Source organism: Rissa tridactyla, chromosome 1, assembly GCF_028500815.1.
Source record: "Rissa tridactyla isolate bRisTri1 chromosome 1, bRisTri1.patW.cur.20221130, whole genome shotgun sequence".
Classification (NCBI taxonomy): Eukaryota; Metazoa; Chordata; class Aves; order Charadriiformes; family Laridae; genus Rissa; species Rissa tridactyla.
Window position 1 is genome coordinate 136228153 of NC_071466.1, and position 26950 is coordinate 136255102.

General features: G+C 40.7%; 1 protein-coding gene across 2 annotated transcripts in view; it reads right to left on the reverse strand.

Annotated features, from left to right (window-relative positions):
- PHF21B (PHD finger protein 21B) overlaps positions 1–26950 on the reverse strand; it is a 166611-nt gene that overhangs the window by 38452 nt on the left and 101209 nt on the right. The window contains exons 4-5 of one of the 2 annotated variants that reach the window (XM_054221795.1): positions 25700–26017; positions 1179–1271 (exon numbers count right to left, since the gene is read on the reverse strand). In XM_054221795.1, the coding sequence (XP_054077770.1) occupies positions 1179–1271; positions 25700–26017 (411 nt within the window). The remainder of the gene's footprint in view (positions 1–1178; positions 1272–25699; positions 26018–26950) is intronic. The other variant, XM_054221797.1, reaches the window with a different exon arrangement.

The window sequence follows — 26950 nt, forward strand, 5'->3', positions numbered from 1 at the left end:
ATAGAACATTGATGCTCCTCTAAGTGCAGCATTTGCAATGCCATCATCATTGCTGAAACATAACCTTAATGATAATTTAAGCCCCTGTTACAGGTCTTTGAGCTGCTCTTGAACCTCATCTATTTTCAGGAGCAATCTGTTCATCTTTGACACCTCAAAATGGCAGAAATCAATGTGTTATTATGCTGTAAGAACAACTGAAAAGCAAAGTCTTGAACTTGATAAGAAAACTATAACCTTCCTTTATGTTCACAACTTTGCCTTCCACAAAATGTAATTTAAAGAGAGAATTTAAGAACTTTATCTTGAAAATACTCCTTCCTCCAGGCAGATTTAGCTCACAGATCTTCTACTAGATTCTGCCACAAAGAAAATATTAGGAAAAAAATAAAGGAACAATAGGAAGACACAACATTGACTTTAATGCTAGGAAAGCGTTCACATCTGAGAAATAGACCTCTAAGGGCCACAAAGGGACAAACATATTTTACTTAACAATCATGAATCCGAAAAGCAAACCACAGAACTGCAGCAAAACACTTGTTGAAAATTACATCTAAAAATTTTGAGCAAGAGTGTTGAAATGGGGAATAAAGAGTATGGTTAGGGAAACAGTGATGAATATTGAGAAAAGAAGACATAGTTTGAAAGGATTTTAAAAATCTGTGAGTGTAACTCTCCTATCACTCCTACCCAGCCAATCTTGCCTCAGTCTGGCACCTGGGTTAGTTGGGCCAAAACTTTATACGGCGATAGACAGGGATAAGGCAAATAAGTTAGTAAAAGAATGTGTGAGGTTAAATCTTGGACAGAAAGGTTAATACTTCCACCACTTTTTTTAATCACAGAATTGCAGATTTTCATTTCTGTAATTTGTGATTCATCTTATAAAGCACAAATTCACATTTCACTGTTTGTACTTTGTTCTTCCACAATGAATCTACAAGATTTTTTATAGCTTTTCATTGTGGTAACAGTATGCTCCCAGAAAAAAATGATTTATCTTTTTTTTTTTCACAAATTGGACAAAATCACAACTCCACTGTTCAACTCACTGAAGGTGAGTCTTAATTCAGCAAAATAAGTGTGCTGACCTACTCGGGCCTGGGCACCAGGCAGCAACAGAGTAGAATACATATAAAATGACACAAACCCCCCATTGGAACTGTATTTTGTACCTGAGGTAGCACTGCTGGTCCTTGTCCTGCCAACCTCTGCAAGGAGCTGACCTGAGGAACCTTAATGGGCACTGCAGTGATAGTTCCCAAAGTCTGTTGGAAGAAAAACAGTTGAACACAGCTTAAAACACTTGCACAGCTTCCCCAAATAGAATCTGCCCAACCCAGCAGTTCCCCTTCCAGCTCTTTGTCTCTTCCCAACTTATAATGGAAGGATATTTCCTTCCATTTCCTTCCATGATATTTCAAATATATCATTTCATTTGAAGCTCTCTCTCTTCTGCCTAAAGAGTCAGAGACTCTTCCTTCTCTTTAACCTTCTCTACAAAGCATTAACTAAAGCCTGTTATCTCCTTAGAGTATTTGGTAATTCTGAGCGCAAAGGGTACATCTCATTGTTGTGAGATTTTTTTGGTACACAAAGAAAATACAAGTGTGCTGCCATGGCTGAAGGCTGTCTAGGCACTAGCTTGTTTTCAAGAGAGAACCACAGAAAGATGAAACACGCCACAGTGAAACTTCAAAATGTGCATTCGTAAGATGATGCATTTCATGGTAGCCAGGGTCACAAGAGAAGTTCACTGTATCTTAGTAAATAGTAAATACTAAATTATTAAAACTGAAAGCTACCTATAAATCTACTACAGCACACTGTAACATAACGTTCAGCCAAGACAGCATCCATTTGGGCCAACACAGCAGCTATTACTATCCACATTTATTTTCTCTACTCACCCTTCTATTAGTTGCGTAACTAATTTATTCAAAGTTTATTTAAGACAGAATAGAATGCACTATTTCAATTGGAAGGGACCTACAATGATCACCTAGTCCAACTGCCTGACCACTACAGGGCTGTCCAAAAGTTAAGGCATGTTTTAAGGGCATTGTCCATATGCCTCTTAAACACTGGCAGGCCTGGAGCATTGACTACCTCTCTAGGAAGCCTGTTGCAGTATTTGACCACTCTCTTGGTAAAGAAATGCATCCTAATGTCCAGTCTAAACCTCCCCTGGCACAGCTTTGAACCATTCCCACGTGTCCTATCATTGGATACCAGATAGAAGAGATCAGCACCTCCCTCTCCACTTCCCCTCCTCAGGAAGCTGTAGAGAGCAATGACATCACCCCTCAAGCTCCTTTTCTCCAAACTAGACAAGCTCAAAGTCCTCAGCCACTCCTCATAGGACATTCCTTCCAGTCTTCAAGTATCTTAACATCCTTCTTAAATTGTGGGGCCCAGAACTGCACACAGTACTCCAGGTGAGTTCACATCAATGCTGAAAACAGCGGGATAATCACCTCTTTTGAGGAGCTGATTATGCTGTATTTGATGCACCCCAGGATGTAGTCTGCCCTCTTGGCTGACAGGGCACACTGCTGGCTCATATTGAGCCTGCTGTTGGCCAGTACCCCCAGATCCCTTTCTTCAGGGCTGCTCTGCAGCCACTCCTCTCCCAATTTATACTTGTGCCCTGCATTACTCCGCCCTAGGTGCAAAATCTGGCATTTTGACTTGTTAAATTTCATCCAATTAATCATTGCCCAATACTCCAATCTACCCAGATCCCCCTGCAAGGCCTCTCCTTTGCCTCAAGAGAGTCAACAGCACCTCCCAGTTTGGCATCATCAGCAAACTTGCTAATGGTGCATTCAACTCCTGCATCCAGATTGTTGAATAAAATACGGAACAGAACTGTCCCTAGAATTGAATGCTGAGGAACACCGCTGGTGACCAGTTGCCAATCAGATGTAGCCCCATTCACTACAACCCTTTGAGCTTCAGCCAGTTCTTCACCCAGCACACGGTGAACCCACGCATCCCACAGCTGGACAACTTGTCCAGAAGGATGCTTTGAGGGACAGTATCAAAAGCCTACTAAAATCCAGAGAAAATACATCTACTGCCTTCCCTTCATCCTCTAGACAGGTGACCTTATCATAGAAGGATATCAAATTAGTTAAACAGGACTCTCCTTTTGTGAACCCATATTGACTGTGCCTGATGATTGCATTATTCTTTAAATGCCTTTCAATAGTTCCCAGTGTAAGACATTTGAGGCAGCTCCCTCTATGAGCAAATATATTGCTGCATTCTACATAAAATTTACTTTGTAGATGGAGAAGTGGTATTTTTTAGCCCAGTATTATCTTTAACCCTTATGAATACAGTTGGATACCAAGAGTAAGCAAGTTATCTTTCTGTAATACATAGTCGAGTACACACAAGTTTTCCCCTCACCTAAAAATCTCTGTTTAGCTCTCCAATCCGTTGCTGACTTTTCATCTATCTGTAGTGATGCAGATCTCTACAGATGTACATTTATGCATTCTGCTATAGACGGTCTGAATGGCACCTCTTTTTCAAGCCTCACCCACAGAGGCTCCTAAAATAGTGGATCTGAGATGCTGTAAATAACTTGTACTTTATTTTCTCCATTAAAAAGGACAGATAGCTTATAAATTTAAGATTGGACCACAGGTCTAAAGAACATAGCTAACTTTTCCCCTTCAACCTCTTTCATTCCTTCACCCTTGATTACAGTTCATATTTTGGTTAACTGGCCAATATTCTTAAGGCAAGATTTTATAACTTCTATCTAACGTTTTTTAATTGCTGTTGGGACGACATGGCAACATAAGCAAGCAGACAATTGGCATTATAACAGCAAGAGACACTTAGTCACTGATCGTGACAACTTACCAGGCTGTTAGAAATAGCTAATAAGGAAAGAAAAATAGATTCAACTGAATTTCTCTAAATTTAACTCCCCTCAAAACAAAAGTATCGGATCACAGCCAGTAAGATAAAGTATGCTAATATTACTCCAATCTGGTAATGAAATTTGTCAAAAGAAAGGAAACTATAATGTAATCAGCTCAAGGAAAACAGAACTGTGTCAGGTCCATGCTGATATGTTCTCCTCAGACCCAAATAACAGTGGTAAACAGTCTCTTTCATTCTAACTACAGTGTTTTATAAGAATACCATGCATTTTCATGCAGAATATTTTTAATAAACTTGTCCTACAGAGTTTATATTTTTAACGCTGCTACTCCTCTTGGAGACATTTGGGGGTGTGATGTTATATATTCAGCAAAGATTTAAATTTGCATAAGATTTGCCTGAGTTAAACAAGGAGAGCTGTCCAGTGATAAACACGCAAGACAATTTTTCCTGAGTACTCGTGGACTATCAGTACCCTGGATTATCCGTGGAAAAATATACTCCATTAAAATCCTGTCTTGAGCCAACGGCAGGGGATGGGGTGGGTAGCTGTGTGTCAGAGAAAGCAGCATTTCCACCCATGGAGGCCAGAACAAGTTATACCTTCCTGCAGAAGTAAAGGTATTGGCAGCAGAGCGAGGAACAGAAGGGGCTATTTCCACCACCATTATCCTTACAGGGCAACATATGTAATAAAAACAATAGGAAGGGTACTATAAACTACCTGAATTAATTACTACTTTGCCCTGTCTACCATATCACAGCTTCACACATTGGGAAGGACATGAGGAATTCCTGCAGTCTGGACAGAAGAACTTGAGCTGCCACCTGCTGCTATTGCTACTTATTATACATATCACAACTTCCTGCTTTATATTAGCATGAACCAAAATTACTTCAGCCCAGTTATTTGCTTTTTAAGGTGAGTAACAAAGTGAACTTCCCAACCCACGCTAGAGGAACTGAGAGTTTATCACAGGTATGATCTACATTTTCCCTCCATCCCAACACTGGGATTTCTTTCACAATGCAGTGAAGCCTGAGTTTTCCCTGAAAACACTAGGAGCACCACAACTTCTCCTGGGCTGCACATATACCCTCTACAGAAAGTTAAAACAAGAAGTCCTTCCTTCTAGAAGGTCGTGCTAAAAGTGTGGCTGCATCTCTCATCATTTTTATATATGCTACCTCTGACCTTGACACATTCTGATATTCCTGTTCCTACAGATACGTATAGATTTGCAAAGATTTTAAAACTGGCCAACAGAATACCATGTATTAAAATCCGAAGTGCTGACACAGAGTGAAACTGGGAATTGACTATATAGATAAGAATCAAATTACTCAGAACTTAGATAAGATACAGTTATCAATTGATGCACAAAACCTCCACATCTAAGTAACAAATCTATTTTCTTGTACTACTTCAAATACCAATCACAAGGGAAAAAAACAACAAACCAACCCTGTCTAGAGCAGAATGCCTTTGTCTTGCGAGGAAGAAGCTCATCTCAGCATCATTCAGCCAATTCCCTTTTATGTTTTAAAACACTGAACCATTGAGACAAAAGGAATGGGAGGGAGAGAAGAAACAAGAAACGCCATGAAACTACCCTGCACTGTTCTCTTAGCTTCACTCGAAGACAAAGCCAGGATGTATTGTCTGTGGGTATCGGAGAAATGAACTATCATTAGTTCTGTCACCTGCACTCTCAAAAAATTCGTCAGATTTATTTTCCTGAACTAGGAGTTCTGCAGCAATCTTGAGAGAACAAAAACAAATTATGGCATTCTCGGGTTATGAAATTTTCAGTGACAAAGATGCAGCCTCCTGTTTACAAATGTTTTTATAGTAAGGATCTGTTATTTAATATTCGAGGAAACAATCTCAGTATAAAAATCATATGGCCAAGGGAAAATTCAAAACTTTAATCTCACATTAATAATAGCACTATAGTATGTTCAGACAGAAAAATATCTAAGAATCTATCTTACTTTTCACTATTTACATTGTTTTGTTATTGTTTCCCAGCTTGGGCAATAAATAGTTCAGGCTGTTGTATCAGCAGAATTCAATGACAGAAACCTCTGTACTTTTCCTGTAACACATTTCATCTGTTATCTCAGGGTACTTCACCTAGGTCAGTATTATTGTCTCCGTTTTAGTGATGAAAAAAAATCGAGATTTAGAGGTAAAATAATGTTGTCAGGGCTAGACTGTTGTGCAGGTGGAAACGCAAGCCAGACTTCTTACTTCCAGCGTCTCCTTCATGTGACTGATTGACCTCATCTCATCTGTTGACGCAGAGTCACATCTGAGTTGCCTAATTTTTAGGTTAGATTTTAATGATCAGACCAGGACGCCTCCATGACGAAGGGCGAAAGAGGTGAAGTGTAAAACAGAGGGAATCGCAGCTGTGGTCTCTGCAATGAAGGTGGTGCAGGTGCTAGAATGGATGGTCGGGCAGTTTGGCTCTGGGTACATTTTCCAGTGCACTTCAGAGCACTGCTTTCTTCCAGTTTAAGTGGTAAATAAACAAGCAGATAAAACCACTTGCCTGGAAAAATGTAAACGTCCTTATCTGATGTTCTTGGCCAGGCAATGAGAACTGGACAAACTCCCCATGGCTCAAGCTATAACAGGACGAATACTGCTCACACTCACCTTAATACTTCAGTTCTAGGTGGGTCCTCAGCTCAAGCCCATGAGCTGCAAGAGCTGAGTAATCAAGATAACTTCCTCCCAGAAAGGGAAATTAACTTTTTTTCCTCCTGTTAACAGTGCTACCTATTTTCACTCACAAACTGCCCAAGCTTGCCGGGGTGAGCCAGGTGGACCAAAGACTCGTCACTCACTAATTCCACACTATCGTTTTACTCCATGTGGGGCTTTTTTTTGTCTCCTTCCTTTTTTCCAATTTGTCCAAAGAGCAAGCTGGTGCACATTCTTATTCACCTTTAATTAACAAGCTGAAAAGACATTTTTCTGGCAATGCCTGACCTTTAAGCACTTTGTATGAATTTATCGATACCAGCAGAAACAATAATTTAAAAGGTTATTTTATGAGCACTGAATAGTTTATGGCAGCACTTTTGTCAAGATAAATGAGTTTCTTATTTCTACATTTACAGCTCTAAGCATTTTAATAAAAAAGGTCCATGAAAGTCAAAGATTACTCCAAATCTCTCCTCTATCCAAGTCTACTTCGGCTTTTCTGGTGACCCCCTGAAACACCTACAATGTGGAGGGAGCACTGAAATGTGCAGCGATGGGGGAAAGTGAAGAGCCAAGTTTCAGTTAGCCTCAGAATTGTTTTGATTTGATTGCATGCATTTAAGCCAGATTTACTATCTTTATATGAGAATTTTTTTTTTTTTTTCGAAAAAACCAAATGCATCAGGTGTATTTCCTGCTGTCTAACTCACTAAACTTCACATCCAGCAGCACTTCTTATCCCAGGCAAACATCTGAGAGCTCATGACTCCTTGCTAACTCCCACCTCACATACCAGGCCCAGCGGTGGATTGGAACAGGAACCTCAGCCACTGCATCACCCACTGTAGGAGTTAATGGCTAATGAACGCATATGGCTGCAACACAAACCCCTGTCTTCAGTGACCTATACAGAGCAGACAGGTATCTGGCATGTCAGGGACACCTCTTTTGCTTGAGCAATGCCCTCAGACAGGAACTTCAGCAGGCCCACTGTGTCAGTGACCTGCAATCTCAGTTGTTGGGTAAATGTCATTCAGTAGCACGCTCCAAAGGGTCACATTTCAAATTGCAAAAACAGGTGAAGAGATGCAAATGAAATAATCTTTTTCGGTGGCCAGTGTACTCACTAAGAAAATAACAATGATAAGAATTTGAAAAAAAAAGAAAACCAACCCAAAAGCCCCAGAACAGGAGGACACAGTTGCATTAGAAGACCAAAAAAAGCAGTTCCTCCCATGTAACGAAAATAAAATGAAAAATTTAGAAGATATTGCCAAGTGCAGTTAAAAAAGAAAATAATTTCTCACCCTCAATTCTTCTATTAATACCCAATAGCACTGTAATTATTTGCTACAGTTTTTCCTATGCTTCTCCTGCATTAAATCAACACCATCCCTAGATCAAGGCTCTAAAAGAGAACTGAGGGTAGAAGTATGGGGACAGTGGCAAGTAGAAGACATAAAAAGTGAAACAAAGAAGTATGGTACAGATAGAGAATAAGAATTCAAAGGCTGAAGGCTAGAGATGGTTCGAAGATAAGAGGATGCTGAAGCAGAAACAAGGATGAGATTTACATTGCCAATGATCAGACTAAGGGCCTACTGTCGATTATGTTATGCCTTCTTTAGTTGATGCCCGAGTTTTTAAATCCATGACCTATGCACATTTGTGATTTTAGTAAACTTCTGCATTTCAGCCCTGAATGAATACATATCTATATATATCTCTACAGATATGTATCTCTGCTTTATTAAAAGATACTTACATTTTACTCTGTTTGGGTAAATATATTTGTCAGACCATTGCTACGTTTGTTTTGAATTACAAATTCCTTTCCCCCCTCATTTGGATGTACTAACAAACACTTAAGGACCTGTTCGTACAATTCATTATCCACACAAACCCATTGTGGAGCTTGGGTACGTGAGCAGTTTAGGATTAGATCACAGACATAAAATTGTTAGGGGACACAACTCTCCTCCCATTCCAGAATTACACCAGTACAGATAAAATCACTGAAGTCAATCACTGAAGAGAATCAGACTCAATGAGTAGCAGAAGGTTAAATAGCCACATAGTTTCAAAAGCCTTTCACTACAGCATGTTACCAAAATAGTAAACTCTGGAACATATGGGTTTGTTATATCTTAGCAGAACGGTTCAATTATTTGAGTTCAACTGACACCGCATTGCTGTATTATTTGCAAACTATTTTATACTGACATCAATACTGCAGCACAAATATTGTGTTCCTACAACGTATTATAGAAACACTAATCTTTTTCTTTTTAACGTACATATGCATCTCTCTAAGATCTAGGTCTTCTTCATGTTGCAAATCAGACACCTAAGCTATTAAAAAAATGTTTTTGTCTGTTATGTGTTCAATATTGGCAACAACAGTTTTACAGAATGGATTTTTAATGTGGTAGTGACAGGGGAACAGATTGCTATGGCAACAGCAAAGATGAAAATTCTTAACCTGAATGGATCGTCACTGAAGTAATTGCAGGGTTTTTTTACCCATTCTACATCCATTTTACAACTTGAATGCTGCATTCAACCTTGAGCTTGCTTTATATAAATGCCAAGCGCTATATGCAACCCCCAAGTTCATCTGACAAAACTTGCGGCACCTTACCTCAATAATCCAGGATAGTTGCTGTCCTCTAGCTAACCTAAACACCTGAATGCTATTCTTTTTCCACATACTCCACTAGTAAGGGAACTGTATGTTTGGAAATAACTTTGAGGCTCCTGCAAGACGTGTATGCATACATATTTTTTTCTTGCCTTCTAGACTTAACTTCTACAAAGATCCACGGAAAACATTCTTCATTTTCAAAGTACGGTGAAATCACCGTGCATAGTATGTCTAGTAATCTGGTGGAATAATGGCGTATTTCAGTTTCACACTCAGATTGTATCCCACAGAGACTGTACTTCAGACACATATTTTGTGTAACCAGTAATTTAATTAGAATCTCACAGAAATGTAAAGATTTCTCTCCCAGCTTTTAAAAGTGTTTGTTTTCCCCAATTCCTTTCTCTCTACTCAGAGTTCATCAATCACGCTCTTGTGTGCACGTTTATTATTGTTATGAAGTAGACAATCAGAAACAAAACAAGTCCTGTTGCTTTTTTAAAATATCGGTATTTTTGAAACCATCCTTTCTATGGGCACTAAAAATACCATTTAAACCAACCCTCATTATAGCCAATTAACGATGTCTCAAACTATGCCAGATGCCTTTGCACTGAAACAGCCTACAATTGCTGTCACTGCCCATTACAAGGCCCAGTACCCAGATAGCAACAAGCAGCAGGATGCAAGGTGCCACCTTAAATTCCAAATTTGCTTTGAAAACCACAGTGTGACCAAATTCTTAATTGCTGCTGAGGTATTCCTACTCAACCCTTTCACCACCACTCATCTGCAAGGAAACCCACAGTGGTATCAAAGCTCATGAGGGTACCAGAGGAGCATATGCAGAGATAAAGCAAACAGTTTTCTGCTTTTACCACGTCTCTTAAGCTTTTCAGAGCACCATCTCATTTATCTCTGCTTTTACCAGAGCTCTCTGACTTTTCAGACCACTATCTCTACTTCTTACCACTTGCACATTCCCATCTGGGTAAGCTCAAAAATACAAATTCTGTTTGAACACACTGCAGGTATGTATTCAGGCAAAGGAAAAACATGATGAATAAAGTTCATGAGTTTTCCTGGTTTAGAAATCCCACTGGTTACTTATGCAAGAGGATAGACAGCTGTGCTGAATACCTGTTCTTAAACACAGCTTCTTTTATTTACACATTATTTTATTTACTGGTTAGTATTTTTTAAGGCACCCTTATGTTTATCAAAGGAAATAGTCGTGATTTTTCCACAGTCATTAGACCACATTCTAAATTTAGAGCGGGGGGGGGGAGGGGGGTAGAAAGTTTGGCTACGTGAACTGCATTAGCATGCACATATCTGTTCTGTGATTTGAAGTTTTATTCAGAAATCGTATTCAATTAAGTCTCCACCTCCTGCACAAATGAGTATAGTCTCACCGAGTTGCAACACCACCACTCAGCAGCTGTGATCACACCTATAGTCACTTTTGAATCAGCTCAGCTGATTCATAAAAGATTTGCTGTTTAACTACTAAACTGTTCCTGGTTGATGTTATTTTTAATGACTAATGTCTTCAAATTACTTATTCTCTGATCACAGTCTGCAGAAATATTTCCGAGTAAAGGGAAAAATGCATGCACAGAGTGTCGCACAAAGCAGTTTCTAGCCTCACCCTCAAGAGAGTTCAAGCATGAGTGAAAATCTTCACCAGAGGCTCAGCAGCTGCTAAAGTACTACTGCTCTACCCCAGTTGCAGGACATGAGGATTAGGGTATGGGAAGACAAGGCAGGGGGAGGAAAAACAAAGGAGGAAATGACCATCATTCCTTAGTGATTTAGGAATCCTCACCTATGAGAATGGCCCATGCAGTTTATTAGCAGCTACTGAAAAATTAAGATCATCTTCCAAATCATTCCACCTTAGCACTTAGAGGGCTCAGAGCTACTTTTGCAGTTCTTGCTCTGAGTTTTTATTATGCATTCTTTCGTCGCTCTGAAGAACTGGAAAACATGAGGGAAGTGACAGCCTGAGATGATCTAATTGCTCGCTGCCACACAGTCCCTTTTGTCAGGACCTGAGCTGAGCTAATTCAGCTTGCTAACCAGGATAAAGAAAGTTTTCTGCTAGCTGAATTAGCTTAGGAAAGTATCCAACAGGCAACAGAATAAAGGCTAGGGAAAAAGCCACATTTCTTAGCTGGCGGGGGAGGGAGGGGAAGACAAAGACCACAAAGGCAGGGGAACAGAAAAATGGAATGATGGTTCCAATATTTTTGGAGAAAGGAAGCTATTAAATCAGTTCAGCCATAATAACTGGATGTTGTTACCGAAAGCAACTTCCCCGAGCGTAGAACTTGGGGAAGGAACATGAAGGCTTTGCCTGAATTCCATATAAAGCGTGTATAAATATGACTGATTCTAAAATCCTACTGTTAATATAATGTTAGAAAAAAGGAAGCAATAACTTTCCCAGGAAATGTTAATTCGAATGTGCAGAACATCCCATACGCTTGCTTTATTTTTTTTTTAGGCAGACTACTCAGCAATATTGAGCCACTTACCCATCAACAAAACCCAGTGGAAAATACTGCTTTAGTACAGTATGGCTGAATTACCGTTGCTATTGAATTCTTAGCTTTGGTATTCCGCAGTTGTAGGATTGCAGCTGTGAAAAATTATTGCAGATATTGCTACGTGGGTGCCACCTTCTAATTAAAAGAAAATACCAAAATACAGCAGCACCTTATTTAGTTTTGGATGGTAATAAACTCTACAGTATTCACTTACAAATGTAATTGATTCTTTGATGAGCCAAATAAAAAGGCTGCTCTTTTATGTTGACTTGTTCAGACAGTAACAGGATTTGGCAAATTTATGCTCATATAAATAAATTCATAAATATATATGTAAGATACATATATATATACTACATGTATGTGAATACATGAACATACACTTCAGAACCTATAACAATATATTACACATAATATTTTTCCAGAGTTGTAAATATATCAAAGTGAGCACTAGTGTTTCCTTACAATGACAGATCCAGGAAATTTTAGAGTTAGTAAGTAGAAAATCTCCTCTTCTTCCTGAGATGCTACGTTAATATTAGTGCTCGCAGAACTAGCCTTGTAAACACTAAAGTCAGCAAAGGTTCCTTTGTTTCCAAGCCTAGAAATTTTATCTGTTTCTGGAGTGCAGAAATTATAAGAAGAAAATCGGAATAAAATCAAACCACAACTCTGGTCTACTATCTAGCCCGTGTGACTATCTCTGGCTCCTACTTAGGATGTCCCAGATAAACCTGGATACTGGGACATCTTCCAAGGTCCTAGTAGGCTGAGTTTCAGAAAAAGCCCCAACGTGCCCGCGTCTGACTTCAGCTAAAGAATTCAAAATCATCTTTTCACCACCCCCTCCACCCAGCTGCTGTCAAGCATTAAAGACAGTAAAATCCTCATGTGCTTCAGATTTAACATTAATATTTTTGGACACCTGAAGGTTTGCTTCTCGGCAAGCCCAGAAACATCACCTTTGAGGTGTCAACAACTCACTGCCTACAACTGAACCCACAAACGCATGAAGGTATTGCATGGTACAATGTCCAGCTCTTGTGCGTCTTACTGCAGTTCTTCATTAGGCATCCACGTTTCCCTGTGTAGAGTATCCAAAGAGTGTGACGAGGTTCCTTGGGAAGAAATTTGCAAACCAGCACTCTGGGGCAGAAGATAGATGACTAGATAGATGTTCTCCATGGGAATGTTTTACTGCATTACTGACCCCAGGCCTTGGTACTTTGCTCTGAAAGAGACGACCTGCTTCATTCCCATTGGGATTCACCTCCCTGAGCTCCCTCCTGAAGACTAATCTGTGTTCAACCACTTTCATTCAAAACACACTCCCAGAAACCTGTGCCACCTTGTTATTCAACCCTGTTAACATGACAGCAGTTCTTACAATGCCCCAGTCCAAACATTTTGGTGCGTAGGGAATATGTGAAGTAGAAATAGAGGCATTTATGGATTTCACCTGGGTCCAAACTTGAAAGCTACTGAGCAGAGTTTGAGGATCTAAGTTTTGAACTCCAGACAGCTAGGTACACTTCAACACTGAAGTAATTCCAAAGATCTAGTCTAAATCTCTTTTGCTAATTTTGCAAATTAGACAGCACAATGATAATGTCTTCATGAAGGCAGAACCATGAACCTTTATGAGTCTTAGCTCAGTTCAATGAAGGTCTGTGCATGTATCCATATGGAGATAACTGCAAAGATCAGGACTTCAACCCAGTCATTCCCAGAGCTAAAAGGGGAAAAATTGTATCTTAAATCCAAAATAATTGCCAGAGGGATACAAAGAGAAAATTACTACCTGAGATGTCTATTAATTTTTTAGACTGCCTGACTTTTACTCAAACTGGGTTATTTATATCATGCCATCAGCTCAAAAAGTAAAACATTGGTAAGGGATGCTGCTCAGATTTTCAGTTAATCTTCTAATTGCAGACATGAAAGTTCTGTATAATCTACACCCTGACACTGTAAACTGAAAAATCATAAAAATTAGGATGAACAGGTCACAAAGATGGGTTTTTTAAAAATTAAAAGTTCCTTTTCAAAGAAAATGTAATAAAATAATACCATACTAAGCTTATTTATAGTATTTTATTAGGAAAATGGTTAGATACATGCTGGTGATGTAATCTTGTAGATTAACTCTGCTGGTATGAATCTAGCTTCACAATACTTGACTTCTGTGGAGATATTCCAAATTGACACATTTGAAAATGCTCATAAAATTTGTTGAGTAATACTTTGTTATTAACAAGACTTACGCATTTAAATTAATTGAGGACATCATGTATATCAAGACATAGGTTAATTCTGGTGCTATGTAATAACTTATAAATTCAGAAACAACTTCTGGACTCAGGCTAGAGGAAACAGAGTTTGTACTCATACTCCTCAAGACTTGAAAAAAAAGTGTAAACGCTTTGAGCCATAACAGTGGTGGTTCAAAGCCACTTACTCTGGCTTTAAAGCCCACATTAAGAACACGGATATAGCAGAAACCTGAAGCTTTTTATCTTCTCACACTTATTAGAGAGGTTGGGCTTTTCCAGCAACACTAACAAATGCAGTGTCTTATTTTCCATATAACAAGAAACGGTAAAAAGTAAAACAAGTCGACAGAATATAGATTATTGGCTTATATTTTAAGAAGACAAGTGCAAGGGAAAATTAATATAGTAATGTTTCACTGTGAAGAAAACATTGTGAAATCAGCGAATAGTGATGTGATTTTATTAGAGCAAGTGCTAATTAATTACCACATACAGTCTTCTAAAATCATACCCCATAGTATCCCTGCAAATTTCTACAATATTCTCATTACTGTTATGCTAAGATAGCTGTCCTTTTAAAAATATTTTAGTGTACTGATCCTTTAAAGAGAAATTAACATATTAAACTAAACAAGGCTGACTTGTGTTTTTATTTTACACCCGTAAGGACAGTAAAGATTTAAAGTAAGATCCTCAAATCATCACTACCACTTCAGCAAACTACAGGAAACACAATGTTACTTAAATCTTAACAAAGCTGTTATGTAGTTTCTGGTATTACCTATTCAGTCACTGCTAGTTCAGTGATCTTGTATGTAAAAATGAACTTATCTCCAATACAGCCAGCCTCATTGTTTGATTCAGTGAGGGATGCAACAATCAAATTGTTTGTAATATCACAATCCATCACCACACGTGCAAATTTGATGACACAGTCACTGAACTGGGGTCTTAATAAAATCAAACATGAGAAATAGGCTAAACAGAGGTCTATTATAAGGATCTCACTGAGGAAAAAAACAAAAACCAACCATAGTTGTACCCATTAATTAAATGTCTTGTATAAAAGCAGTAGGGACATGTTCTTGCTTTCACTGGTCAAATCTCCAAGGACAATATTTGGCCAAAGAATTAGAATAATCAAAAAGATTAAGACCCCAGCACAGAAAAGCAGGTAAATACAAACCCAGTTACAAGCACATGATTAATCCTACTGAAGACATGTGAATTACATACACGTTAAACTCAGGGTTATGCTCAAGTGAAGGATAAACTTGAACCTGTTTTCTGAAATTATTGATATTGAAACCTGATTGTAAGATTAACAAAAAGAATTTTGGTTTGTCTTACCTTGCCTGGTACCTGTCTTATTTTAAAAGGGTCTATGTTTCAGTTTTCATAATGATAAAAATCCAAGTCCAATGCAAGTCTTTCTACTCAGAGGGCAAAAACGTGACTCAAGACTACAGCGCACCGTCTGCACAAGAATTATCTGCACTGAAGGAACATCAAGCCCAAGTGTGATTTAAAAGCAGTCAAAGAAGAAACAGGCTCACGATAAATAAAAGTTAGTAACTAGTCTTTTCCCACCCATACACACATATATGAGTATCAAAAACACACGATATAGCTGTTAACAGGAATCCGCCAACACTCTGTCCTTGTCACTGATGGAAATTGAAATATATCTGTCTTGCCATTCAGCTATTCTCTAAATTTAGAGATGAACAAATTTGGTTAAATTTGGATCAGATCACTTTCTGACTCACATTATCCTACAAGTTAGCAATCCTTCACACGTCACACAAAAAAGGCCGCTGAATGTAATACACAATCTCTTACCTTTTTGAGGCACTGCACATAGTCAAAGCAAGGAATACAAAAATACATCATTAAACAACAGGAAACCATACAAACAATTCTGACCTAAGCAGCAGAACAGTGCTTATGTGTTGAAATATGCATTCAGAGAGCCAAATCTTTAAGCAGTGGAAACTCACATAACTCCATCATTTTGAGCACAACTCTCTAGATTCCTAGGCAGTGAGGGTCTGCCCTTCCGTATAGGAATATCTCCACAGACAGATTTTTTTTTTCTCTCTCTGTCACATACACAAACACTTTTAATTGCTTATTGTGTAGCAATTTAACTTGAATTTTTATAAAATGGCTGTGATGTGAAGAAAAGATAACAACTAAACCCTAACATCAATAAGTGCTAATAAATATTAATATAACATAAGCACCACTTTTATTGCAATGTGAAACCAGTTTATTATCCACAGATGAAATCAAATTGCTGCCTTTATTACTGTCAGGAATGACTTCTAAGATATTTCTATTTACTACTTGAGTATTCATCAGCACACTGTATTTACAGCTTCTAGTCTCTCTCTCTTCCTCCCTCTTCCCTCCCCATTTATACATAAAATAATTTAAGAGCAGTATTTTCTGGTACAGTTTTCCAATTAATTTAAACAAAGGCACAAATGCACATTATGAGATTAGTAGCAGACCAATTGCCGAATCCTGATACAGTTAGAACACCAACAGGAAATCTTATCATGCTTGTATTTGCAATGTGAATATTGAAAGAAGATAAATACAGAGTTTGCAGTCTGGTATCAAACACTCAAATTCCTGCAAATTATTCAACTACCCCACAAACTCTGTGGATAATGAAAAAACCCCACCTTTTGACGATAAACAGAACTAAGACATTTGGCGATATTCCAGAGCCTTTCATTTCCTAAAGTGGTGCCTTTTATTAAAGTAACAGTACATGTAGAGTAAGTGGATGGTTTTATGCATCCTGTAATTTAGAAAACCTAAGAGATGATTTCCCCACCCCCAAAGTTGATCATCTTGCATTATTACAAACTGCATTTCAAGTTTGAATCACACAGCCCTCAAATTTTCTATCCATCCCCTCGCATTCTTGCTCCCCCATTTTAAATAGAAGTAACGTGAAAATTCTGACGTTTTCAAGAATGCTTGCCTGGTAATTTCTGTGAGACACAGACAGCCTCCAATTACAATGAAATAGCTACAGTGTATTACCATTTTTAGAGCATTCTTTGGTTTTCTGAAGTGAATCAAAGCTCTCCATGGGAGCTACTCTGATTAGTGTCAAAACAATAATGTGCTATAAACTCTCACCATTAGAACAAGGGACTCGGAACTTTGTTTACACAGATGATGTAAAAATATATGTATAAAAATACCACAGAAACTTCCATAGGGGGACTGCCTATATACGCCTATATTTAGGACTATCCTTATTAGGAACTTAAAGCAGCTCCCAGGAAAAGGCATCAAATTCAGGCAAATATTTTCCCTCCTTTAACCTGGTCTCTCTTGTTTGGTTTTCTATATACAGGCTAATTAATTACTTCTGTCTATAAGGACCTAGATATACAAACAGGCTGAGAGCTCTGTCATTTTTCTGCAGTATCAGGAATCATTGCCAAAACAAAAGCTGTTTTAGTAAATTTCCTTCCACTCCTGTTCCTCTGTAGAGACTCTTCGCAGAAACTTGCAGGAGGAAAACCCATTCCATAAATACTGAAGTAGCACACCCATTCCTACATCCCACTTCGTATCAATCTGCAGAGAGGACTTTAGTGACACAAAGGTTGCAGAGGACTGACCATATTACAGTCTCCAAAACTGGGACTTGCTATTGTTTCCTGGTCATTTAAGTTCTTTCAGCGTGGTGTTTGTTTGCCAGTCCTCACAGAAGCAAATTTGGAAAGGTTGCTCCTACGTTCTTACAACAAAGCGTCCGACAGTCGGTGTGAGTCCACTTCTGCTTATCCTTTCCTGCTGAATACTCCACTGCCTTCACTGGAAATTTTTGGCTAGGTAAGGAATACCATGTTGGGCCTAATCAGGTTTTATTCATTCACTGAGAGTCTTTATTTAGTCTTTGGTACCAGTGAGTGTTTGACCCTATTGTAGACCAAATGAAAATGCAGACTGAGAAAAGCAGAAATCCACGCACTTTAGATGTATTGACCATATACGTATGTCTGGGATATTTAAAAGGAAGCCATTTATAATCAGGAAGCATAAGTGCTTATTCTGAATCTGACATTTAAATATCCCATCAACAGCAACCAGCATTGCAAAACGGTTTAATTAACCTGAAAGGATGTAATTTTATGCTATTTAGCAAGAAATACAAATTTTAAAGTGCTTTTATGCGGTATGTATCAGAGTAGGAAGGCCAAATCCTGCTCTTAGCTACCCATATTTAAATATGGAGTAAATTCATGTGCCTCCCTTAATAAATCTGCAACTAAGATGGTGTAAATATAAGCAGAATCTGACATGCATACTCTGTAATCCATTTCCTAAAATTACCATGCTTTTTACAACATTCTAATGGTAGAGTTAAAAGTTAGTAAAGCCTCAATGACAGATCACTGGATGGTGTGGGGGGCTGTGAATCCTTGGGGTTCCCCCTCTCCTTGTCTTTTTCTTTATTATTCTTTTTAATTTAACTTGGGATGAGCCACCTCTCCTCTTCTATATCTACAAATATCTCCTGAAGATAACTTGCCTTAGAGATAGCAAAGGATGATCCGTGAGACTGAATATGGGATATTCAGTCCCCTCAATCCTTTGAGGTCCAAAACTAAAATAATCCAATGTCTTTGTCCTACTCATAACCTGCCTTAAAGCTATCAAAGGATGATCCAGGAGACTGAATATGTGATACTGAATCCTTTGAGGTCCACAGCTAAAATAATCCAATGTCTTTGTCCTACTCATTCTCACAGTGTGGCTTCTGAAAGCCTGAGAGGTGTGGTCCACTGGACAAAATGTAGGATGGATGAATCTGGGCTCTCTCTTGCTGTGTGGCCCCAGAAGTCACTTGATCTCTCTGCACTCTGATTCCCCCCCAGATTTTGTCTTGCCTGCTTGCATTATATGATCTCCAACAGGTATGCCTTCAGTGCCTGCCACGGAGACCAAACAAGATGGCTAATCAAGTAGTTAATATGCTAATAAGACTCTGCTTCAACTCTCTGCTCTATGAGGGCATCTGTGAGTCCGCAGGCAAGACACTTGGGTCCAGGTACCACATGCAGAATTTCCAATGGGATGTATGACAGGGAATACTTCAGAGTATCCCAGTCTCTACCTCTGCCTGTCATAATCTCTGCAAAGTTTTTGACGCAAAATTTCCTACCTATGCTACTGTTCTTCACAGCAGCTCAAGTGCGATCCTAGAGAAGGATTTTGGTTCTTAGGAGCTCTCCGCAGGTTCCTCTAACACTGTCTAGAAGAACCATACTTCAGAATTCCTCTGTCTACAATAGCTCTGGTTTATAAACCCACAGGCGTGACGGCATGGGCAGTACCACAACTATCTCATCCTTGGGCCGTCCTGTTCAAAATCTTCCTGCCACAGGCTTTCTGCGTAGTTCTCTCCTGCATTGTTATTTGTAATAGAACACTGTTACCACACCAAGTTTCCCTCACAAACTGGCGGAGGCAGACAGCTCTGAGTGCTAATCTGGCCCCAGCAGGAGACCCAGCCCCTGTTCCACATTTGAGGAGATTATAAAAAACAGCACAATTTCGGGAAAGTCGGTAGGAACTGTCACCCACACAGAGCAATCATTGCTCTGTTCCTCCAGGATAGACATCCAGAAACCAGCACAGTGCCAGATAAAATGAGGCTCAAGTAAGCCCTCAACAAAACTCTTCAGTATCTTGAAATTCACAAGTCATTACTGATCAACCCATACCTGGAGAAAGATATGACTGGTGTGACGGTAAGACCAGAAGCCATGGACTCCAGAAATGCAACAATTTTTTTGGTACATTTCTGATGCCAACAAGACTGCCGATGCTCCTGTAGATTGCCAAAATGACCACGGTAGTCACAATCCATAATGTAACATCTTCGTTTTTCCCTTTTCCTAGGCCTGTATGGAGCCTCTGGATCTTTATTTTGCATCCTTCCCTGTGCTCACTAGTTGTAATTTCTGCCTGCGTCTTGGCACACCGAGATCAATGTGGATGCTGAAGACTGAGCAGCAGATCAAGAAGTATCAGGCAGATGGGTAAAGAGCTATGGCAAGAGCTAAAAGGGGCTGTAGCAAGCTCCAAGGACTTGTGGGACAGTTCTTGTTCCCAAGGATGATGTGTGCAGCATGGACATGTCTGAGGCATTCTCAAAATGACCGAAAAGGCCAATACAGGGATCCTGCCTAAGGCAACCCTTGGGAGCTTCCTGTGAAGAAGCATAAATGGATCCTTTATTTCTCAATTTTCCAACAGCAACATGTGGAATAATAGCACCTTAGTCATAATAACTCCACATTGTGAGGATAAATTAACTATTGCGGTGTTCTTAGATTCTGTGGTAACACAGATCATAGAAAAAAGCTATATATAGCCATAGATAAATACATCTATAAATAAAACCTCTAAGTACTACTGGAATACAAATAATAAATAAAAGCCAAAAAGACTTAGTCATACATGCAGGTGGATTTCCAATTATGGAGGAAGCACTTTTACAGAGAGCAGAGTGGAGCACATTAGGTGGGATGGTGAAGAGAAAGGTAATAAATCATTCTACAAATAAATTATTCTGAAGAATGGCCATCACAAGCAGAGGTATGTTCTTAAACTTCCGGAATGCAGGTTTTTTTGAGTAAATTGAATATACAGATAGCTAAGAAGTATATATGAGCATCCTCCTACAGGTATAAAAGCCACTTTTTCCTGAAAAAAAAAAATGGATACCCATATAGCCTGCTCAATCTAAACACGGATACAAGTAGTTCTTTGAGCTGTGGAGTTAATGAAGCATTTGCGGAGAACAGTTTACTATCTTGCCAAGAATTTATAGCACTATAAATCCTCATACTGTGTTTTACTTTGAAATAACCTCCCTGAATAGACAAGCCCCAGGACGCAACAGCACATGTGCGTGGGGAAGCTTCCCAAATTTTTCTCCAGCTGACCCAGGGAATACACGTGTGGGAAGGAAAGCACAGAGAAGAGCAGGAGGCAGATTTTATGCCGTTGCTTGTGGAGTCCTGATGGACGGGGAATCAGTGCCTTGCTAAGATGTTTTCTAAGAGACGCATAGAGGAATAGGGGACAGAGCATCACACCAGGATCACAGATAAGACACAGCTCTTTTATTACAGCAGTATCCAAATGTTCCTGCACCTAATATCTACTTTGTACTTCAGAAGCCTCTCGGACTTACGATAGGTGACCAGTGCACATACAGCACATGACAGGTACACGCAGAGAATACTGTTTATGTGGACAATGCGAGAGCCAGTTCTGGCAGCACTCTCACTCCAGGGTCATTGGTAAGTTTAAAGCCAGCAACACTGGGCTGCGCGGAAATAGCTAAGCTCGCTGCAAACAACGTCTCTCTGGAACTGGAGAAGTTGGAGCTGCCTGAGAGGCAAATATTACCTTCAGCAGTACCCGTGTACTGCTTCCAGGACACTGACTACCTCTGTAGAGCCACTCTGTGCCACGTTTCTGTGGAGCAACTTTGTGTGTCTGTATCATGGTGCTTCATGGCCTGGTGCAGATAGGCCCTTCCAGTGCTTTTTTCCTCTCACTGCAGCTCCTGAAAAGCAGCCGAGTGGTCTGACAGCTGTATTCCCCCTCTCTTTGCCTGTTCTCCCAATAGTTGGCTGATCCAACTGTCTTTCCAACAGCCAAAAGGCTTTCTGCTTTCCCCAAACTAGGTTCTGGGATGCCTGCTGGCCCTCAGCTTTGCTATTTAGAAGAGAATGAGGAGGTAGCAGAGGGGCATTTTCTTTACCCAGTACATTGTTCCAGCACAGCAGATGGGACTTTGTCCTTCAGCAAAGCAACATCAGATCCTGCTTTCAGTCAGGAAATGGTGGCTAGGATAGGAAACAGCAAATACCACATAAATGCAATTACAATAAAAATATAATTTGAGAGGCTTATATTAAAATCTCTTTATACTGAGAGTACTTTGTAGGTACAGACGTGCTGATATCCTACAACTATCCAGTAGCTCTAGGGCATTCTCTACACAGAACAACAATAGCTATTCTCTGAAGGCAGAGCACTCCTAGCATGTATACAGCATATGCCAGCAAAATTCAGCTTATGACAGCAAAATTCTGCTTTTGCCAATGTAACTTGCTCCAGATCATCCAAATGAAGCTCTAAGCTTCATTTTTCTAAGCAGGAGAAAGAGCTACACTCATGCACGTACACTTTCGTCAATGTAACTCCATCAGTCATGTCTTCATACACTGGATTGACACTGAAAGGCTGCCAAGGGATAGTGTAGACGTAGTGCTAGTTTCTGAAGCTCATGATTTCCAATGCTTACAGACTTCAATCTTTATTAATATCGCAATGCTTCCTGCTTCTAATAAAACATATGATAAATATCTAAACAATCCTCTAGAATGTTATGCATGTAATTACTTAGATACTTTTTTCAATGCAGATATGGCTTCCATTACAGTCAACAACGTTTCAAAATCACTTTAAAAATCTGCTAGGTAAACAACAGCCTAAAATGAAAGTGCTGACATGCAGCTGCCCAAATGAAAATTGTGTAACAACTTACATTTAATCCTATCTATATTTGAAAGTTCTGTATTTATAGTGTTTGATGCCCTATTTTTTCTGCTGAGTTTCATTTAGCATTTCATTCTTCCTGCTAGATACCACTTGAGATGACCGCATACACATCCTGATCCCCTTAAACGCTTTCGAGCAGAAACCACTGTTCAGAAACTCATAACATTACATTTCATGCCCTTGCCCTTTCCCTCACTTTGCAGATGCAGAGGAATAGGCTACACTACACCAGTAATCTCATTTACTACTATCAGCTTGCCACCTTAACCCAGTTTGCAGAAGGCTGTCATTATCCTCCATCTCACAAACTTCATATGTTTCAACAGAAAAAAATACTTCTCTGAGCTATAACAATGCCACACAAAAAAAGAAGATAAAATAAATGCTTATTAATAGATGTCAACAATGAAATTTTCCTCCGACACTACAATCCTAGTAACTAAGGTGTTACTGCTATTGATTTGCAACCACCACTCCGGGAACAATCAAGAATACTGAGCATGAAGCAAGAATAGATTTTTTTTACATCGGACCAGAAAAAGAAACCTTGCAAACCAAATTTAATTTGGGTAGAGGAGTGATAATTAACATGCAATCCAGCACTAAACTTCTTGACAGCTTAGGACCAAAGGTCAGCTTGCATTTTTTTTACATTTACAATTCAGTATTTCTAGTTGTTTTTATCTATGCTTGCTGACTATTCTCAAAAGATGAAACCAGTATAGCCCTCTGCTTCAGAAACTTGCCATTGCTCAGCTTCTTCTTCCATAAATTACTAACATAATCAGAGATACTAAATCACAAAACTACAGTTGTTGAAAATTTGCAACGTGCAGACATTTCTAAAGAGAAACTCTGGACCTCTTCATCTATCAAAACCAAGGCAAACCCCAAATGCTGAACAATATTCCCATGCCATTCCAATAATAGCAAGCTTCTGCTCAAAACAAAGCTGTTCTTTGCAAGAAAAGTTGTGATGCCAGGGCAAATACGGTTTCAGGTTTCAGAGAACACAGAACAGAAACACGTGCACAAGCTCCAGCAGGTTGCAATACACCGCTGACCGCAGCACATCTGAGGACGTGCAAGGTGGAAGTGGGACCAGTTTGCCCTTTTGGAAAGGTACATGGGAAGCACTATGGATAATTCAACAGCACACCAGTTTACCAGATTAGAAAGTCTTTTCCTCTAACAACACTTGCACAAGTTACAAGTTTGCAGCTAACTGTTGTAACCTGCACTGTTCTCCAGCCCCTGGGACTGTTATTTCACTATTCAGGCTAAATACATCAAATGTTACTTCAAGCTTCTTCCTTCACTGTTTTGATTCTTTTCTTCCTATGCCTCCTGACAGTGACAGTAAAAGATAGTCCTTCACAAAATGATAGACCATTGAAATATTGAAACTTTATCATTTATATAGTTATGTTCCAGGATTCCAAGAAATATCTACTGAAATAGCTTCAAGTATCTTTTTCAATAAAGCATAAACAACACCTTCAATAAAGGAAATTACCCATACCCATTCATACCCAGCATGAATACAGAAAAGAGATTCAAAACCAAATTCCACACACAGCTGCTTTAGTGCAACAGCTAAAGACAATGCCATTTCCCCAGAAAAAGTGACAGGACAATTTGGCTCCTCAAGTGGTTGGATGTGCTTTCCCATTTGTTAGCAGACGCACTAGGTGATGGTCATTCCCTCTCCGGTGTTTAAGAAGGAACTTCTTGGGTATTAAAAAGCCTCACAGATTCCAACATAAGCCTGATTTACAAACGTCTTCAGGTACAGTTCTTCTTTGCTGATTTTTAGAGATTCACATCCTGAGCTTGTGAAGGGGAATTAAGGTACAAAAAACAGACTGCCACAGCTTCTATGTGCAGAAAGCAGAAAAGAAATCCACATCTCCAATGTTAGCAATAATAGTTTACACTCCCTTTTCCGAAGGGAAGGCTTTGACACTTTCTACACATTTTAACTTCATTAGCATAATTTCCCTCTCCTGACACACACCATTCCTGGAGTAAAAACTTCTTTTGTGGCTGTTAACGGACTACATGAAACGATGTGTCTGGCAAACAGCACCCCCTCCTCTTTTGCCCTCCTTTCTCTAATTCAATAAATTTATTTCATATTTAGACTACTGTGAACATAAGCATTAAACATACACGTACATAAACACCTGGACCTGGAAGCAACAGCCTGCCACCCTGCCTGCTCCCATAGAGTTTGTGCTTTTGCTCCCTCTGCCTAAGTGAGAGAAGGTACCGGCACCACACCACGGGTGCTTGAAAGGACGGCACAGCCAGGACACCCTCCATCCCCACGAGTAGTATCCAAGCTCACAACGTGGCAACCAACATTTCTTTACAGATACCTTGTTGGTTTTAAGAAATGTTTCTTAATCAAAAAAGTTACCTTAATCACAAAAGGTGATAAAGTTATTCCTAATCACAAAAGGTGGGCAACTGAGGGCAAGCAACGAGAAGCAGCCAACTCCCCCTCCACTCGCCGCACCTTTCCTCGATCAGGGCCCACGTCCCGCCCACGCTGTCAGGGGTGAGGGGACCTGCCTGTCCCCCAAACCCACCGGACACCCGCAGTCCCGCCCTTCAGCCCCGCTCCCCTGCCCGCTCTCCACCTCCTCTGCCCCAGGCACGGCTAGGGAGCCCCCGTACCCCCTCACTCGCGGTGGGGCGGAGGGTCCCTACAGCACCAGAGGGAGAAGCCCTTCCCCTTTCAGGGCAGCCGGGCGAGCTTCCGTACCCCGAGCGCACTTGGACGAAGCAGCAGGTCTCCCCTCGCCCCGACGCCACACCGCCCCCCCCCCCCGCCAGCCACCAGCAGCCGCCCCTCCCCGCCCCGTCGGGGCGCCGGCCCCGCCCCGCCCGCCCCCCTCGGCGGCGGCTGCTGCGGCTGCGGAGCCCGCAGCGCGCCGCCCCCCGTCCTCTCTCCCTCCCTCCCTCCTTCCCTGCCTCCCGCCGTTACCTGGGCGTTGGAGCCGATGTCGGTCGGCCGGCGGGCGCCGAGCGGCTTGGCCGTGGTCTGCAGGTTGATGGGGGCGCTCTGCGGGGGCTCCACGCCCGCGGCGCTGCAGCCCAGCCCGCCGTTGAGGTGCGCCGTCACCATCGCGATGGGAGCCTTGGCCGGCAGGACGGAGATGGACAGGCTCTGCCCGGGGCTGCCGCTGGGGCTCCCGCCGCCGCCGGGTGCCTTGAGGAGCGCCGGGACGCCGCCGGGCTTAGCGCTGCCGCTGGCGCCGCTGCCCACCAGCAGGGCCGCGGGGCAGCTCCGCACCGCCAGCTTCTGCCGGGGGAGAGAAGGGGAGAGAGAAGCGGCACCGTCAGCCGCCGGGCTGCAGCCGGACCCCGGCCCCCCGGCCCCCGCCGCCGCCTCTCGGCACCCCGGCCCGGCTGGAGCTGCCCTGCCGGGCTCGGCCCTGCCGACACGGATTTGGGTTTACTTCCTTTTACGGTTTTCTCCTTGGAAGGGACAGGCGGGAAGGGAAGGGGAAAGGCTGGGCTTCCCCCGCTCCCTCGGGGACTCGCGGTTTCACTCGGGTTGGTTTTTTCCTTTGGTATCTGTTTATGCCCGTAACTAATGATCTTGGTATAGGTCTAGATAATACTCAGCTCTAACTAATAATAAAAGGCCTTTAGACGTAAAGAACGTTCTTTTCAACTTTCTCTTCCATCAGTCTGAAAATCTACACCTGCTCGCCTCACCCCAGCGCTTCCTTACTTCTGTTCTTTCACCCTGACTTACTTCGGACTCTTTTTTTTTGTTGTTGTTGTTTCTTCTTTAACTTCTTCTTTTTTTTTTTTTTCCCCCCTCACAAACTTTCACTGTTTTTCCAGTGTTTTGGTTTTGGGGTGGGATTTTTTTTTTTTTGTTTCAAGCGAAGTTTTCTCCACGGCACCCATTTTAACTCGCAGTTCTCTGTTTTTCTTAACAGTTGTACTTTTAAATTGCTACAGAGTGGCTGTTCTGTCCTCTGTAATAGGAACACATTGATTATGACCTATTTGCAGTATCTCTTACAAGACTTGAGATTTCTATAGGCACTCTGAAATTGCCATATGGTGAATGCCAGTGTCTGCATAAAACGCTCGCTTTTGAAAAGAAAAAAACTTTTATAAAGTTGTTGCACTTCAAATTATCTCAGAAGCTGTTCTTACATGGGGAAAAAATGTCCTGGTTCGAGCCTCTTTTGATACTTCGAAGCATTAAACATCTCAT